This window comes from Rhyacophila brunnea, unplaced genomic scaffold (genome assembly GCF_057557595.1).
Source record: "Rhyacophila brunnea isolate RB1 unplaced genomic scaffold, BYU_Rbru_1.0 scaffold_22, whole genome shotgun sequence".
Lineage (NCBI taxonomy): Eukaryota > Metazoa > Arthropoda > Insecta > Trichoptera > Rhyacophilidae > Rhyacophila > Rhyacophila brunnea.
Window position 1 is genome coordinate 22,801,401 of NW_028232882.1, and position 19,078 is coordinate 22,820,478.

The 19,078-nt window shown below is 33.3% G+C and overlaps 1 protein-coding gene across 1 annotated transcript in view; it reads left to right on the plus strand.

Annotated features, from left to right (window-relative positions):
* The window catches only part of LOC147070221 (uncharacterized), a 189,627-nt gene extending 188,063 nt beyond the window's left edge, over positions 1 to 1,564 (plus strand). The window contains exon 4 of the mRNA XM_085949700.1: positions 884 to 1,564. Coding sequence (XP_085805826.1) covers positions 884 to 1,122 — 239 coding nt within the window. The 3' untranslated portion in view covers positions 1,123 to 1,564. The remainder of the gene's footprint in view (positions 1 to 883) is intronic.
* Positions 1,565 to 19,078: the final 17,514 nt, after the last annotated feature.

Sequence of the window (19,078 nt, forward strand, 5' to 3'; positions counted from 1 at the left end):
GGCTGGTCAACCAATTAAGTGAGATAAGCACACCAGAAATTTGCTCTAATAGGCCCTATTGGATGAGTAGAATTTAATTTTACAATTACTTTAAGTGTGTTTCCTGACTAATAAAAATGACTATTTATCCAATATGGCGAAGGGTCGCATGTTAACTTGGCTCACAAAATGGGGTCGCGATCAGTGCTTCATAATATGATGCTGATTGCCGACAATTCAAGCGGATTTATTTAAAAATACCAAAAATCGCTAAAAATACATGGAATATGGTTTATTTTACACGGAACCCTGAAGTTCTGCGGAATATCATTTGGTAGAATATTACACTGCCCTTTACCTTAGCGATAGGTTGTGGGGCCTGCTTCAGGATGTGGGGGCCATGGTTGAGATATTATAAATGAGGTGGTGCGGATTAAACTAGTGACGTTGTAATAAAAATTCCATAGTAAGGACCAGTTTTTACATTGCCACTTAAACATGAAACAAGATTCAAACATATAACTGCTTTGTATAGAATGATAAAGCATTTTCTAACCGACATTGAAGTATGTCCCATGGACATGGGTGTATAGAATTTCGTTATTATTTTCATAGCAACCGTACATATTTTAATGTTTTGGTTTCGGGATATCACAATAAACTTAACTTTACGTAACTGTTGCAAATATGCTACCTTTCCTCGACCAAAATAACACCTGTTGTTGATCCGACACCAATTCATCTATACTAAAAATTTCTGGAGTTAATAATAAATGTTCATATAAATAGTTTGTATAGTCCGAAGTCTCTGACCTTTACTTGTTTTTTATTTTATCATACCAGAACATCTTACATTTCGTTAAATTAATTTTTGGCTAAGTTTACTTACTATTGCTCGTTTCAGGTTGGATATACGACCAGACTGGCACGTACGAGCTGTCTTTCTACCTTGCCGGCTTCTTTATCTCCCTGTCGGGTCTGTTTCTGCTGATCCTGCCAATGACCAGGCGCCTCAAGCTATACAGAGCGCTGCGGCGGAGAGAGACGACTTCCGCGTCCATCTCCAGCATCGAAGACAACAACTGTGTCGTCACGGCTAACAACATCCGCGACAAGGACAAGAATTCGCGTATCTTCGTTTAGTTTACTTCCTCTTAATCAATGACTGCGGTGGATGCACAATAAAATATTTGAGATTTTGGCAGAATTATTGAGTAGCACCAGATAGGCCCAGGCCATCTTTCATATTCAAAAGAATATAAAATGAATCTACCACCTATTGTATGAATCGTGCAGAATCAATAACCGTACCGAAGGGTGTGTTTTAGTTTTGAATATATTGCGAAAAGTTATTTTGTAGGTTAACAACACATATTGTGTCAGTTTATGCCTTTAATGTGTTATATCTACGATCTTCTGTCATATTACAGTACTGATTTTTACTAAGTTTTCTGAGCTCTCCATTAACTCAACCATAACTGTTGAAATAATACCTAGCAGTATTTGATTTTTTAAATATATTGTTTCATTATTCACATATCTTAAATTGATCGAATTTACAGATGTTAAGGCATTGTATCGAACAGTAGTGTTTTTTGAAATATCTCCTACAATTAAAAATAATTGTATTTAAAATATCCGGTGATTTAGTATGACACCACCAGACTTTTGCTCCACACATTTCTGTTTCCGGTACGGTTTTTGATACTCACCAAGGTTACTAATGGTGGCCAAATGGTTAACACCCATCCCTTAATAAGGATATTAAGATAACCTTCATTCCGTGGATGTCCAATGGTAAATTACCTATTAGCAGATGGCATTCAGAAATCCGATTTAATCCCGTAATTTTTTGACAAAAGTGCTTGGTAAACTACATTCAAAACTATATTTACTTGATTTTTGTTAAAAAATTGTATTTATTTGACAGCTGTTACTTTTGTTTTAATTTTTACCATTATGGGACCCACTCAAAAATCAGCTGTATAATGACATTTATTTACATAGTTATTCCCCAAATGTCAACATTAAAACCTTGCTCTAATTTACCAGCACGCTTTACTATATCAACATTGTGCCAGTACAACACACTATTTAAACTGCGTATCTAATCTATAGAAAAATCCCCCAGCCAACTATGTCAATCAACCTGATATGATATTGTGAATCCACCAACCGACATTTGTTTATCAGTCATTTAAAAATATAAATCGCTTAGTTTCGATTATCTTCAGAGACAATCTCGAGTGGTTTAATTGTGTCACCATATTTGCGGAGAATTATCCTACACGTTAACTAATTACTAAATGATAATAATTGTTACGAGACATTTTATTCAAATTTCATTCGTTTCGCTGAGAAACGGTTGTGATATTATCGGAGTGATGGGTTATTGGTAATATTAAGTAGTCAATGTAGGTTTAGATGTCTTGCCATCATATAACATTTAATATTATTTTTTTAAATTATATAATAATATGGTATTATATACAATCACTGTTTCTCTCTCTTGATGTGCTGTTTTGACATATTACCTACCAAATATTTTATGATTTTTTTGTAATATTTTTCGAGTCATACAATGCTATATTTTACAAAGGCGCATCACATCCTACACCATGTTTCTGCATGAGTATCTTGGTGACGCCATGCAGGTTGGGGCTGAACCTTCTTTAAAATAAAAAAAACAATTTGCATTTTCTGCAGATTCGACTTTTACTTTGACAGTAAGGAAAAGTTAACCTGTAAAAACAAACGGTATCTGGAACTATAAATACAGTATTGGTGCATTATAAATACATTTCTATAATCTGATCGAATAAAAGTTGTGATTTTTTCCGATTGTCCCTGTTCTTTATCCGCTTCTTAGGTGGTCTTCCGAGAATCCCAGTCTTGCCAGTATATAGTAGCTCCGCTGTATACAACCTGTGAATGGTAATTAGACTATCCAGATGAGACTCCTTTTGGGCGTCTGTACTACGAGGCCAAGTGAGAATCCATTCTGATAGAGCACAACTAGTCGAATGCTACGTTAATGCCTTAATTCTATTGTACACACCGCGAGTAGAATATATCGCAACGGGATTATTAAGTTGTAACCAAAGTAATAACACCTTAATAATTCCATCGCGATATATTCCATTTGCAGTGGGTACAATGGAATAAACGCTCAGGTTCCTCTAGCATTTTTTAATTCAGTCATTCGTATCGATCCACTGCTGGATAAAAGCTTCCATTAATCGGTTCTATGATTTCAGCGAGTTATCTCGGTCTATGAAGCCGTGATCGACAGGCCGCACATACAAAATTTCACGAGTTATCTCGTCCGACTTTAAACTGGAATTACTAGCCACTGTCAATTGATTTGCATAATCTAAAGAATTAAACACACAGTGACATATGTTTGAATAATTATGAAATACTAAGCCACAAATTATCGATATTACAGCGATTTTAGTGAGATCTTCGCTCTACATTCAACTTCTGTCGTTAAAAATCTGCAGCCATAGTAATATTGTGAGGCATAGAAAAAGTTAAGTACTGTTGCTCCTTTCTGTCGTTGACATTGTACTGGCGTATATCCGTCAAAGATATAATTATTCTTTGCTTAGCGAGCTAACAGAGCGATGTTTCCGGTGAAATTTATTCATAATGCAACAATACTATCAATGCTTACATCTCTCTCTCTATTTGCCGTTAATAAAATAATAATATTTCTGTTATTTATTTGAAAATGTATATATATTTTACATTTAAGAAATTTACCACAGAGTATTTTAAATAAAGTAATAAAAATACTGTCTGCTTGAATTATCGATTGATTTTTTCAAAGTTTTTAATTTTATATTTGAATACTAGTGAGATATAAAAATTCCCTAGTAGTAATATTGTGTTGTTGAGAAAAAAAAATTATATGTGTTTTAGTCGAATAAAATTATATTTTTGTAGATTGTGTAAATATGCTATTTATTTTTTTCTAATAGTCGGCACCGCAGACTATTTATTTTTTTACTGGTTTAATTGTAACAATAAATTGTGGCCAAATATAGGGCAAGATTTATCTTATAATGAGAGGGTATCTTCAAAGTTGTAATTGCAAAGAGGACATTTTTTTTACCAATAAAATATTGAATATTATTTTTACTTCTAGTCCCTAATAACTGGTTGACCAAACCTTTTTATGTTATGCATTAATGCATTAAAGGTCAATTTAGCATTATAGCGCCCGTACACGTGCATGGATTTACTTGCAACAATAGTATGTATTTTAAACTATCACGATAATAACTGTTTACACGTAAAAGTGCTCACTGTCTCGCGAATCAGGTCGTGTAAATCGGTTAACCTCAAAATGAGTATAGTTCATTTTATTACCGGCAGGTTCGTTACTATCGTTCTACTGCGCAGACACAGATATTGCACAGTCCAATTGTCGCGTGAAAAATCAGAAACTTCTAAACTTTTTTGATTCATGCATGCAATCCTGCAATTTGCACGATAATACGTGTTAACACGTGCATTTTTTTGTTATGTCCGCAATAATACGTACTGTCAGCAGTTAATCCATGCACATGTAAACGGGGTATTACATTATTTTATTAGAATATGCATAATACGAGTATGTTTCCGTTATATTTTACTTTGTGTTTTTATTTTATAATTTAAAATAAATTAAGTATTTCCACAACATAAACGATTATCTTCTCAACAAAAAAGATTTTTTAATTTACACTATTACAGTATAGTTAAGTATGTTCTCTATAATATAATATGTAATAATTCATATCCTTTCTCTATGCCCAACGCCTCATGTAATTAATCATGAAGAAATCTATTTTTCATACTTATTCTCTAGTTATTTATTAATTCAAAAAAAAAAATGTAGATAGGTTTTCGAATTTTCTTTAACTATTATTATTTTAACTTTTATATTAAGTTGTACTAGGTACTTACAAAAGTTAAAAAAAATCATTACAAAATCACATACACCAATAACAATATTAGAGTGAACATCCCTTTGATGGGATTTTTGTAAAGCTGGTAATTTGTTTCTGTGTAAAATGCAGTCATAGTTAATCTCGCAAGACCTATAGACTGACAACTTTAGTTTGAGGTGTGATCTTAGGGGTAATATTGCAATGTGAGTATTGCAAGCTGTTAGTTCTTCGAACCGCCGCACATCAAGATATAATTATCGACCTATAATGTACAAATTTGTATCCAGTTTTTACTGAAATTACTTGAAGTATTATACACAAACTACCTGTCTGCATCAAATCAATATGCTGTAAAAATATTCAAATACATATTAATATATGTACATGTAACCTCACCCCGTTAACTGCAGGAGACCCGTTTTGGACATGGTTGCGATAAGTGAAATTTCATGATCATTGAGAGAGAATCTAAAATATGAAACAAAATAAACATCACACATAATAGTAATATAACTTCGAAATAAACTGAAAAGGTATGTAAAATTCTCTCACATGCGTGACTCAACTCATTATGATAATTCATAATAGGTGGCACATGTCAAAATAAATATGGGACAGAAAATTTTTATTAAAAATCGACCGCGATGTAACGAATTCGCACTCACCGGTGTCGTGATAAATGAGGGTTACATGTATGTCCATTACACCTTTGATTTTCAATTGATTGAAGCCTTTTAAATTCGATTGGATCAATACAATATACTTATTCTAAAACTGGACATACAACATCTGTGTATTATTAATCCGTTGGTATAGGAAACTGCTGCATTTTATGCGCAAGCAAATTTACGACTTTAATGCTTTTGATATTGGATAAAAATGTTTAACACAGTAAAAAAAATATAATTTACATTAGGTAAACTTGCTTTTGCCATTTTCAATGGAACCTTGATCCATCGTTTATGAAGGGACCATTTAATAAACCGAACTAAATGTGTGGAAAAATGAAATGCAAGGATTAGTTACTAGCAATTCGCTTAACCGCCGTCCGGGTGATAAGAAAGGAGAAGAGACTTGTAAAAATAATAGACTTCCGAAGAAAAGAGATTGTGGAAGAAACGATAGCTCAAGGTTTGATAAACATCATCCATTATTTTATGTCACCATTTCATATTAATTTTGGCAAGATTTTTAGATGTATTTATTTATATTATTAGTATGTTTTTGCCACGGAAGCAACCAATGTAATTAATTATATAGAAGATTTTTATAAAATATTTTTAATAATAGCAACACAACCAATGACCCTTTCATAGTAATTCGAATTATGCAATGATGTGGGCTAATTGTATATGTATATTAAAATAATATACCAGAATGATTCGTATTGAGCTCTCAATAATGAGCCAAACAATATTTTCCATTTGAATTAAACACAAGATAATGGAAAATCAAAATTAGGTAGATTTAAATTTAACAAATTTAAGACTGCTAAAAATTTGAGCAGCAAATATTTAAATATAAGTAGAAAATTTTGAAATGTTCTGATAGAGGTGTAAACTGTTTAAAAAAAATCTTAATAAACTTCATAGTGGTTTTTTCATAAAATTGAAAAATAAAATTTATTATTAACATTAAGACATATAAATTATATATATGTAGCTAGTTCACATTTTATCAATGAGCGTACGGAAGGAATTTTCATTGTGATGAAGTGAATTTTATTAATAATATGTTTGGAAGTCACACACAGTCTCTGGTTGAAAAGGTTATTTTCTTTGAAAAATAAAACACTCGTATGCAGACCCTACACGATCAATATTACTGTAAGTACCATGATGAATTGGTGGAATGATGGAATGAACTGACGAATATTTAACCATCAATATTGGCAGTATCATAGATAATATGAGATAAATTGAGATCATAGATATTAGGATTAATATAAAAATCTTTTTCTCATCTGGATTTTCATCCACTTTCTACGATTAACTATTCTGTTTAAAATTGATAAATATGCCTTTGAACGAATATTTATTTCGATCGAAACAGTAAAAATGTGTTAAAAGTGATATTTTTTAAATATAAATATCAGTACTGATTGTGTAAGGTCAATAAAACATGGATGCTTTGTTTTATGGATACTGTCACTAATACTGACCATGTAGGATATGCTATTGAAATATTAAATCTATGAAATTGTAATTCTATTATATATTTTTTCAAATTAGAATGGACTGTATATCTGCTTACAAATTAATATAAATACTTTTAAATCAAAGGTAATTCATTTTACAGTAGATGACTTGTTTAATTGTCTTCAACCGGAGACTTGTGAATCAATCAAATATAAAGGCTTTTATATACGCCTTTACGAATATATTTTTCATCCTGTTATCTCTCTACAATTTTAACAGAGCTTATTAATTTTATAAATAGATTCTGTTTCAATTAAAATCTTTCTTTCGGACTGTAACTATGAAGTCTTTGGTAGTTTACACACAGAGAATTGTTGCAATTTCAACTCAGAATAATTCCAATAAAATGTGCTACACGGTATGAAACCCACACTATATTATCTTATCCATACTAAGCGCCTGTGTGTCTAGAATCTGTTCAGATATATACCTTATAGACACGGTACGCAGTGACACGTAAATGTGATGAAAAGTTTTTATCGCTACCCTCTTCAATAATCTACGCTTGATCATTGAAATTAAAAAGAATATTACAAGCGTGACACATAAACTTACTGACAGTATAATCATTTGACATTTCTAATTTTTATATGAATTGCAAGAATACACTATTGCAAAGTTAACCACCACGGATCGGAGTAATCAATCATTTTCATGACAACCAAATTTCAAACTAAACTGACTATACTTGATTTGGAAAAATAAGATCTGGTGAATATGCTTCAATCTCATGGTAATCATGTTTTGGTTTGGAATTTGACATGTCAATCGGGGTAGTATCACAATATGAATTTCAATCTTCGTATCCGTATCGGATTCAATTATTCCCGTATAGTTATTATGTCATGTAAACTCTTTATATATATAAACAAAAAAAAAATCATGCCTTTTAATATAGGACTAAGATTTTTTCAATTATAGAATATTATATCACTTTAAAATTCATGCTCAATCGACGTAGTTATTAATTTTTTTCAAAATATAATCATGCCGCTGATCATGATGTATTATAACTAATATATATTTGGTACATAGGCATAAGCACTTTTCATTTGAATTTTAACTGAATACCTCTATTATTGCAATGGTGAAATACGATTTGACAGAATTATACACACATTTACATGACTTCTTTATTTAATAAAAACAAATTGTATTTGGATATTTTAAAGTGATAATTATGTTTTGTCTAATATGTTTAATCATTGCTGTATGTTATGTCTAAACTAAAATAATGATTTTATTGCTATGAATCTAATATGAATATTACAAATTTTGATGAAGAATTATTACCGATTTCCAGAACAAAACCTGCCCATTTTAAATTGTTTAATATATTCAGTGTATTTATAAACTGCATATAATGAAAAATGTTTAATCTGTAGGCTGTTAACCAAAGATTTGAAAAAGAAAGATTTACATTAATTATTTGATCGGTTTGTTTTTTAGGGGAAATATATTAATACTAACAGCAACACTTTGAGTAGTACATTATTCGCAGAATATAATATATAAATTAAATTGATAACATTATACAATGCAGAGGTTTTGTTATAAATAAGTGAAACACGGAATGTTAGAACGTGAGGTATTTATTTTTGTTTAGATTTTGGTGTAAAAAATCAGTGTGAAAGCAATATTTAAAAACATTCACAGCGAAACACGTTTATACACCAGCTAATCTTAATTTCATAGCAATTTATAGTGATAAATTATTAGTATGTATAGGGTTGCCAGATTCCAGTATATTAAAGAGGAATTTTAACATGCCGTATCTATTCGACGAACTCAATATAATTAATATTTGCTGTGTAATTTTTGATGCTGTATGGTTGGCATCTACAAACTCAACAGTGCCAAACGGTGGTGAATTAATTATTTGTTATGCATACCTTTTTATGTCATTTGGGTCCATTTTTGATAATAAATTATGGTTTGATCAAATTTTTCCATTTATGTTCCTAATTCTGCGAAAAATTCTTGATTGAACTGGTTTTTACACGGTAGATTGACATTATAATAATATATAGAAAGAAACACAATATTTAATTCTATATTGTAAAGTGGGAGATGTTAACGTCTGTATCTGGCTACGAATTGTAAAGGCATATTTTCACTGAGAATAAAATCTGAGATGTGTATCGGAAAAGTATCCATTTAACGAAAATACCTCGAATATATTGTTATGTAGTTGTGACGAAGACATCATGTGTATCATCATCATCATCAGGGGCGCGACAACCCGGTGTGGGTCCTGGCCTCCTCCAACAGCTCCCTCCACCTGTTCCTCTCCAGTGTGGCCGCTTTCCAATTTGGTACCCCCAGAATACGGCAGTCACTGGCAGCTCCATCTAACCAGTGAATCTTTGGCCTCCCTCTTCTTCTACGTCCTATTGGATTGCTGGACAACACTCTCTTTGCCGGTTCATTGTCATTCATACGGTGCACATGACCTAGCCATCGCAGTCTCCCAATCTTAATTGATTGAACTGTGCTGCAATCTTCGTACAGCCCGTAGAGCTCAGCATTATATCTTCTCCTCCAATTGGCATCATGTGTATAATACATGTTTAATTTTTATCAATATAAATATTTTGGTACGCATCCGTTCTAGTATAGCTTTTGCTATACTATTATTTTTAGTATTCAACTATGCCAAGGTAGAGCGTGCAATTTGGGTGTTACTATTTCTGTGGAGCACGGTTTCGAAAGCCTAATATCTCAACAAAAGTATTTTTAAAGTGTTCAACATTGAATTCAATACATTATATTGTAGGGTGGTACTGCCAAAAGTTGGTAAGTTGATAATTTAAGTAGAGTTCATAACGGATTATGTGTATATATATAAATATATGTATGCTAGAAAAAATATTCAAGCTCATCCGATATAGAAAACATGCACATAAAGCAGAAAGAAATTAGCATTATGCCTCATTTTAGAGGGCATGTCAAACTTTCACATTGCAATTACTCCATAACATGATTTCGAGACTTTCCAACTTTTGGCAGTAGTTTAGTAGTAACCCCACGAGATGGTCCATTGCATTATTGATAATAGAGTCTGCATCAGACAGATGTTCCAGTAATTACTCTCAGAGAAAACAGGCCTTTAGGTTCATAGCTTGGTACATACTAAACATTCACAAGAATGACCTATTAATAAAAAAAAATATTAAAATTCAATCTTATTATGTATTGTGAGGATCAAATTACTATTACATTTTAAAATGAGCAAATTAATTATGTAAGCATTTTTAGGCTTTAAAATTAGCTAAATTAACTACGTAATATATATAAATAAATAATACAAGAATGACTAATTCTTTTTAAACTCATTAGTAGGTATGTAATGGAACAAGTTTTTAGATAGATAATCAAATCTCACATTACTGCATGAGTTCATATTAATATGTAACTGTTTTGATACTATGAAATGTTGAAAATTTTGCACCCACTAATTAATTATTAATGGGCGAACAAATTATTGGAATTCTTTGAATACAGGATTATTTGGCAACCCTAATTAAGAGCCATTTTAGACCATGCATGTGCCTCATTATAATCCAATAAAATTCTGGTAAAGTTTAGGTGTCATTAGTGTTAGAAATGTTTTTATTTCTTTTGGAAGGAGTCGATTATTTTTGTGCTATATCGAGAGGTTACCTATGTAAAAAATAAAGTGAGCTGTATTAATTATACTATTCCAGACTGTTTTTGATGACTGTATTGTAAAATATGTACCGGAGGGTGATGTGAAGCTATTCTAAATACGGCACTTTGGTAAGCTTATCTGTGATTTTGTGGGTATGTGCACGTCTTACTCATTTTTGTTGTTCATATTGTAACTAATTTTGTCAATAGAATTATCAAAACATGTACATATTGAATTGTGTAGTCTTCGAAATACAAGTATATTTTAAGACTGATGAGCTGTTTTATTTTATTGACCTCTAAACCAGTAAAACCGTGTCCGTCAATAAGTATGCAGTTCACCGTGAAATGTTGTATCGGAAATATATGGTCGTATATTAAAAACCATCCAACCTGTTTGAGTCGTATAGTACTGACCATAGATGTATTAAAAGTGGAGATAGGCAACGATTTGGCTTCCTCATAGAACTGAATGAAGCATGCCGATAACTCACGAGAAATGGCGACGCGATAAAAAAAATGCAGGGCATCACGGAGGATTTACTTTTGTCATTATAACGTACCCATATAATATAATGTTAACGTGGAAATTTTGCCGCAAATTGATTACCAACCTGTTTCACCATACTTGCCGGCTTCAACATACTTTCATATACCATGCCGCCCCTAGGTACTGACATACAATTCATGTTTAAATAAAACACGGTTCTTGTTGGTTTACTTACAGGAAGCCAGTGGCAAACAAATTTTGAAAATATCTGCTATACTAGATTATTTGTTAGGTTAGATATTTTGTATACTTGAATTCATGAATTTTGCCAAAATCGGCTATGAAAGTTGGCACGGCTCCCGCCTGGCTTCCTGTAAAACGACTTTTACCTAAAATATATTGAATCTAATAAAATTTGAACATTATTGCCTGCAATACTCCACGGACAATGCGTATTTTTTTCATCTCGGTGCTATAGAGATAATCGTATAGTATACGGTCATCTCTTTCCGAGAAGAAAGCTCAGGGTGAACTGTGCTACGGTGAAATGTAATACATACAATTTACATGTAACCCAGTAAAACCCGGTTAATTCGAAATCGGCAGGACTGAAATTCGAAAAAAAAATCAAATTATGAAATACAAAATTTATGGCAAAAACAGTAAACCAGTAAATATTTTGCCCTTACAAATTTATAAACATTAGTGAGAAATGGAGAATCTGCAGTGTTGATTTGGACAAAAATAAAATTAAGGAATCATAAACTTCATATGATCGAGACAAAGATGGAAATAATTAGGCATTCTGAAAGTGGCAAATCCAAGGCCTGGACAAAAACGAACCATAAGTGTGAATGAGAAAGTATTCGGCACGCTTATATCTCCGAAAGATGCGTTAAGACTGTTAGAGTAAGATAGAATTTCTATGGCTGAATTAAATATTTTTTGGAAACATTGCCGGTAAATATTGATTAGAATTATTACATTTATTTAAAAACTGCGAGCATGTGTTGCTGAAATTTATTGTTTTTGTGTTAAATATAAAGTTGGTGATAACTATTTTCAGTTAATTTAGTAGAAAATATGTTTAACTATGTTGTGTTTAATTTGGTGGCCATACTGAGAAGCATCATGATGGTATGTTTCATAGTTAAGTTAATAATAATAAAATTGAAGTTCTGCTGTGCGTTATACTCGAGAAATACGGCTTCATTTTGCCGAACAATAGCCACTCTCTTTATATTATTATTACTCTGAAGGCAAATCTTTTGTTTCAATTGGCCGTTCGTATGACTTTTGCCGGTCTACGATACGTTCAATTTTGAAAAACAAGATTATGTATAATGAAGTGTTGCAACATTGCTGATAGGTTTGATTTATGACTATGTCCGAGTCGAGACGATTTTGTATATGCAATCGGGCGAAGGGAAACATACAAAATTTGAAAACACCTGGCGGGACTCAAACCCGTATCCACTGGATTCATACCAATGAGCTTTTGATGTCGATTAGCTATTAACCCATTGCAGACAGAATTAATTTTTCAGGATCACTTAAAAACGCACACTGATTACTAAAATTGATGTAACTCATGTATTATTCATTCAATTCAAATAAATCTTTTAAATATTTATAGGCTTTGAATTTTTCTATTTTAAGTAAACTTTGTGTATAAGTGGAATGAAAAAAACATGTCAAATATAGTTTTTTTTTATACAAAATGACGTAGATAAAAACTCCATGATAGAAGTAAATAATAAAAGGAAGATATACTAAAACTGGAGCTAAATATAATACTCTTCAAGATATTTAGAAGTTGGAGGGCCATTTTATGTTTATTACTGTCTCAAACACCTAGCGAACTGATCAATATTTTGACAAATTTAAATAAAAATAGATTTTATAAATCAAATATTTCTTAAAAAATATATTGGACTGTATATAACAAACATCATAAAATGATAGCTACATTAAGTAATTTTAACTTTAAAAAAAATCAAAATATGATTAAAATTTTTTGATTTTCATCATGTCCTGCATCCTGTACACCAGCGCCAAATTGGCACGATGGGTTGGTTAATGTAAAGTACTTATTATTGGCACCTTGATTGAAACCGCAAGTATTGATTGCTAAAATTAACACAATCTGTTTATGCTTCAAAATGTATATACGATTAGTAAATTTCTTCCTAATTAAATAAGGCACATGTGGCTCAATTGGTAAAGCAGATTGACAAGAATCCAGTATTATGTATGTTCAATAATCTTGTGAAATATAATAGTTCAGTGATTTCCAAGCTCTGGATCCAAATACACTTTGAAAATGACATGTGAATTTTAACAGATGCGATTTTGAACACCCTAACGACATCTTTAGAAGCGGACAGTATATGACTCAAGTCATTGCGTATCATACATCAGAATTATAAATAAATTTTATAAGGTGTAACAAATTTCACTTCTAATTTGCAACATCAGTAACAAAAATTAAATAGGTTGTCCACCTTTAGTACAGAATGATAATACATTTGACAGCATGTTACGGGTTATTATTCTGATTTTATGCACCTAACTAAAAAAATCCTCGTATCGTAATTGTTACAGTAACCGGACATAACAAAACAGCGATAAACAGGACTATTTCAGATTTTTTTTGGTTCAATGTTTAAATAGAACGTGGCGCGAAAAATGTTTTATAACAAGTAAATTCAGTTGGTCCCATCTTCCTCGTAATAACCACGTTCGACTGTATCTATTTATTAAACTTATTATTTCATTGTAGTCACCCAAGCATTTTGAACATATTAGGTTGTTTAAGACGAGATATAGCTTGCCGGCAACACCGAGTTGAGTCCTGTTTACTTAAGTCTTTCCAGCTATTAGTTATGCAAACTATATACACAATGTTTTTACAGCGTTTTGAAAACCCGTTATTAAAAATCTATACAACATAATATACACCAATTTCAATAATATGTATTACAGTAAAACCTTGTCAATACGAATTCCATGGTACAGAAAATCGAAAAAAAATTCCAACTACGAATTATGAAATGTATGGGGGGAAAAATATTAACCCTTAACACTCGAGTGCCGCCATATCGGCGGCATTAGAAGTTTCCCGTATTACTCGAGTGCCGCCGTAGCGGCGGCACCGCCTATAAAGTCATTTTTTGTAATATTTTCAGAAATTTTTATAATGCGATTTCAATCAAGTTAGAATGAATAATAATAGGTTATTACATTTATCTGAGAAAGAAGTCGGCAAAAGAATACTGCGTGCCTAATTTCAACATAGTATTTTTATCGGAATCTTCTCTTTTTTTATTCGTAGGTCGTCGCTTGCAAGCAATGTTTTTTTGTCACATAAATTTTATTTATTGAACGTTCCCAGACTAGAGTGAAGTGTTTGTCACGCATGATTTTGAAGTGTTTATATTTTTTATTGGTTCTCGCTTGCGCAGGGGCGTCTCGTATAGTTTACAGTTTTATATTTGAATACTGTTTTTGATGACAATACTTACTAGTATATTATGCCGATTCGGAACCTATATAATGTGAAATACTCTAATGAGTCAAATGAAAATTATTACGTATCGATTTATTATTTTTTGAGAAATCTTTTGATAATGTGTACCGCACTGGGAATGAGTTGTTATGAGCCCGAAACTAATTTAGGAAATTTACGAGACAGCCGCTTATATTACAAGTGTATTTGAAGGCAATTCATTTGTATCATATTTACAGTCATAATGGACGATTTACACTTTATAGCCAGTTCTCTACATACCGCTATTTCATTACGATTCTGTGATAAGCCAGGATTACATATTGGAGATTGCTTTGTGAAATACCACACAATGAAGAATTATAAATAAACTAAAAATAAGTACATGATACACCCCTGTTACAGGCGGGCTTCTCCCGGTGTAAAATAATCATTTAGTAGCTCAAGTCGAAACGTAACCCTGACCTCTAGAAACGGCTTCATAAAACATCTAATCTGATTCCTTGCTCAACCACGTAAGTATTTTTTTTTTATTTATAAGTAAGGGCCTTCGTCCGGTGTGTGAAAATCACATATTGGGCGGAGGTGTAATTAAGATAAATTTAATTTAATTTAAAAAGTATAAATGATGATGGATGAAAGCGATAATTTTAAGACTAAATATAAGTATTTAAATATATTAAATTTTGCCGCGCATTGTGCATGAAATCCTCGCGCGCCGGCGCCAGGGTCAGGCTCGTGATTCGCCGAATCAAAGATCACGCGATAAAATTTGGCCAATCACGAGAGTCCTTTTTGCTGGATGGCGTCGGTACGAGGAATTTAAAAAGAAAAAGAAAAAAAAAATTAGTGAGTGTCCGGTTTTAGAACGATACGGACTGACGACTGTAACTGTAAAAAACTACAAAATAACCTTGTCAAACTCAAGATTAAAATATATACCTAATACCAAGTTACCCACAAGAAAGTCTTAGTGTTTTATTTAACCACAAACATAAATATATCTTTCCTTTTTTTTTGTGAATCCGGGGTTCGATGGACACCTGAGCTAGCCGCTGGAACCCCGGGGATCTCAATGGCGCCCAACGTGGGGCGTGAAGAATCGCATTAATTCTTCCGAACCCGCGAACGCTAAATAAAAGTTTGAGATCATTATGATCCAGGAGCCGGAACAACCAAGAAATGGTTAACTAAAAAGTGGACTCCGACGTAACCCTTATCGAAGAAGAAGTGCTGTCTCCAACATCAAACCGGGAGAGCCCTCTGGTGTTCGAAGACAGTCCACATACGGAGCTGACCGCGCCTAGCGTCGTGCTGGAGACCGTAGCTCCAGCGCGTCTCCAGTACGACGAATGGCTGCACAAATCCCACCTATGGAGACCAGACACATCATCGACGGTATCCAACGAGGAGGGCTCGTAGAGGCCACGGCCCACTCGCGACGAAAAACGGCGAGCAAAATGCCGATTTTCCTAGGGTATCACTAACATGTCGTGTACCCTAGTCGACCACGGGATGTTCGGTGAGGAGAGAAAAAGGAAACGGGAGGCCAGGGAGCCTCAAAAGAGGGCTGAGAAGGCGCGCAAGCTGAGAGGAATCAAAGAAGCTGTGCGGGCACAGGCTCGACCACGAGGAGATGAAGCAGGACCAGTCGCCAACCCTCGAGTCAAGGGTGAACGCCGAGTTCCTGTTGGAAGTGAAATGTGTAGATTATACGAATAAAACATCCGGAAATTCTTCTAATTACGGATACAAAGTTAATTAAGGACCCACTTTCTGAGCCTTGTAAACTTAAGTTCATTAGTAAGAAAAATGTACATTCTAGTTTTAAAAATAACGCTCCGCAAAGTGACGCCAATTCTTTCCGTTCAAATAAAGTAAATATGAATGAATTCGAAAACATTAACATTGAAAATCGTAAACAATTTTATAAACGGGAAAGACGATATTCTACAGTAGCGCGAAACCTGTTTCAAAGTTACGCCGTGTTAATAATTTGAATCCAAAGAGAAACGAGGAAAATAGTATACGACCGTCCCTATTATTTCTTTACAAATTACCAATCGTAAATTTAACACAGCGAAAACGGAACGGGAATAATAAGGCGTCACTCGACAAAGTGTTAGTTGTTATGTTAAATTTTAATAATAAGTTAAAATTAGGTATAAGAGGATGAAAGTAGAGATTGTATGCTTGTGATAAAAAAAAAATGAGTCAATAAGCCGTAAATTTCTCAACGGGGTTTCAATAATAAAAAAAAAAATAATAATAATAAAACGTGAGAGGCACCGTAAATCGGCGCGGCGCGCCTTAGGAATAGGATGTCGGGCGCGTAAAACGAAACAACAATTTTTTTTTAAATAAAATGGGTTTCACTAAAAATAAAGTTAACTACACAGTTTTAAGTGTACTGATTCAGAAATAAATATAATGAGAGGGTGGAATATTTCAATTTTTAATATCAATGTGATTTATACAGTCAATACAATGTTGCAAAATAATTATGGGTATTAGGGTAAAATATTAAATGTGATAGTAAGTACCATAAGTACAATGGGAAGATTTTATATAAAATTAGTAGCTATTTAATGTATGGGGTAGGAGTAATTAATAAAGTAAACTCGAATAAATTTAAAGTACAGGAAGTCTAATGAACGAATAAATTACTAAAGAAAGAGAAAGAATAAATACAGATGAAGACAATTTGGAAGCACAAAGGGAGCCACCTCTCGAAGTAAGCGCATCCAAAGGCAGCGTAGCCGAAAATTCATGATACCAAAGCTTGATGGAGTGGAGAGTGCGCACTCTCCTTTCTCGCGCAGGTTCATGGAGAGACTAGGGACGTGACGCCTGAAAGATATCGTGAAACAACAAGAGGTACCTCCGAAGTGTAACCATCTAAAAAAAAAAAAAAAAAAGAAAGGGAAAAGGATACTTATTGTGAAAATCCATCCTAGTACCTGTGGGAAAGCCGTGCCGCCGTCAACGAGCCTGGCCGTTGTACCGCTATACGATGCCTTGCCCGCAGTAATAGGAACAGATGGAGACACAGTACCTGTCCATCTATGAGGTGATACTTCAGAGACCAGCAGATCAGTGGAAAACTTTCCACAGTAAGATATCCGCTGCTCGAAACGAGCCTGGCTCAATAGTAACGCCACTACCACGCCCTGGTTGCAAAGGCAGACGACGCCAAACGAGGTACGCTCCTATTGCACCAGAAGAAGAAAAACATAACACGAAATAATAATTCCGAACGAGGGCCAAACGTCCACAAATGTAGCCTCTCGGAATACAAAAAAACTGGACAGCCCAAGAGTCAAAGACTGCAGCTCCACGACCCCTTCGCTGACTAGTATAAAAGAACGAGAAGAATAACAAAAACATTACGAAAACAAAATAAATGCATGACATTACAGGAGAAAAATAAGACAAATGATAATAAGAAAGGAAAATAAATCAAACTCTGACTTATTCAGGAGCATTGCTTTGAGCAGGAAAATAGTAATTAAAATAAATATAGAAACAATACGTAAAGTTAGTTGTTTTTTTTTTTGTTAGAATAGTTAGATTGTAGTTGAATTTTTTTTATAAACTGTTATCATGCCATGTACTTAACGGATGAACAAGGAATTGGATGGGTGGCCGATGAGATCAGGGCGTACCTTTCGACTTTAATCCAGATGGGGCGAATTGATACACCCCTGTTACAGGCGGGCTTCTCCCGGTGTAAAATAATCATTTAGTAGCTCAAGTCGAAACGTAACCCTGACCTCTAGAAACGGCTTCATAAAACATCTAATCTGATTCCTTGCTCAACCACGTAAGTATTTTTTTTTTATTTATAAGTAAGGGCCTTCGTCCGGTGTGTGAAAATCACATATTGGGCGGAGGTGTAATTAAGATAAATTTAATTTAATTTAAAAAGTATAAATGATGATGGATGAAAGCGATAATTTTAAGACTAAATATAAGTATTTAAATATATTAAATTTTGCCGCGCATTGTGCATGAAATCCTCGCGCGCCGGCGCCAGGGTCAGGCTCGTGATTCGCCGAATCAAAGATCACGCGATAAAATTTGGCCAATCACGAGAGTCCTTTTTGCTGGATGGCGTCGGTACGAGGAATTTAAAAAGAAAAAGAAAAAAAAAATTAGTGAGCGTCCGGTTTTAGAACGATACGGACTGACGACTGTAACTGTAAAAAACTACAAAATAACCTTGTCAAACTCAAGATTAAAATATATACCTAATACCAAGTTACCCACAAGAAAGTCTTAGTGTTTTATTTAACCACAAACATAAATATATCGT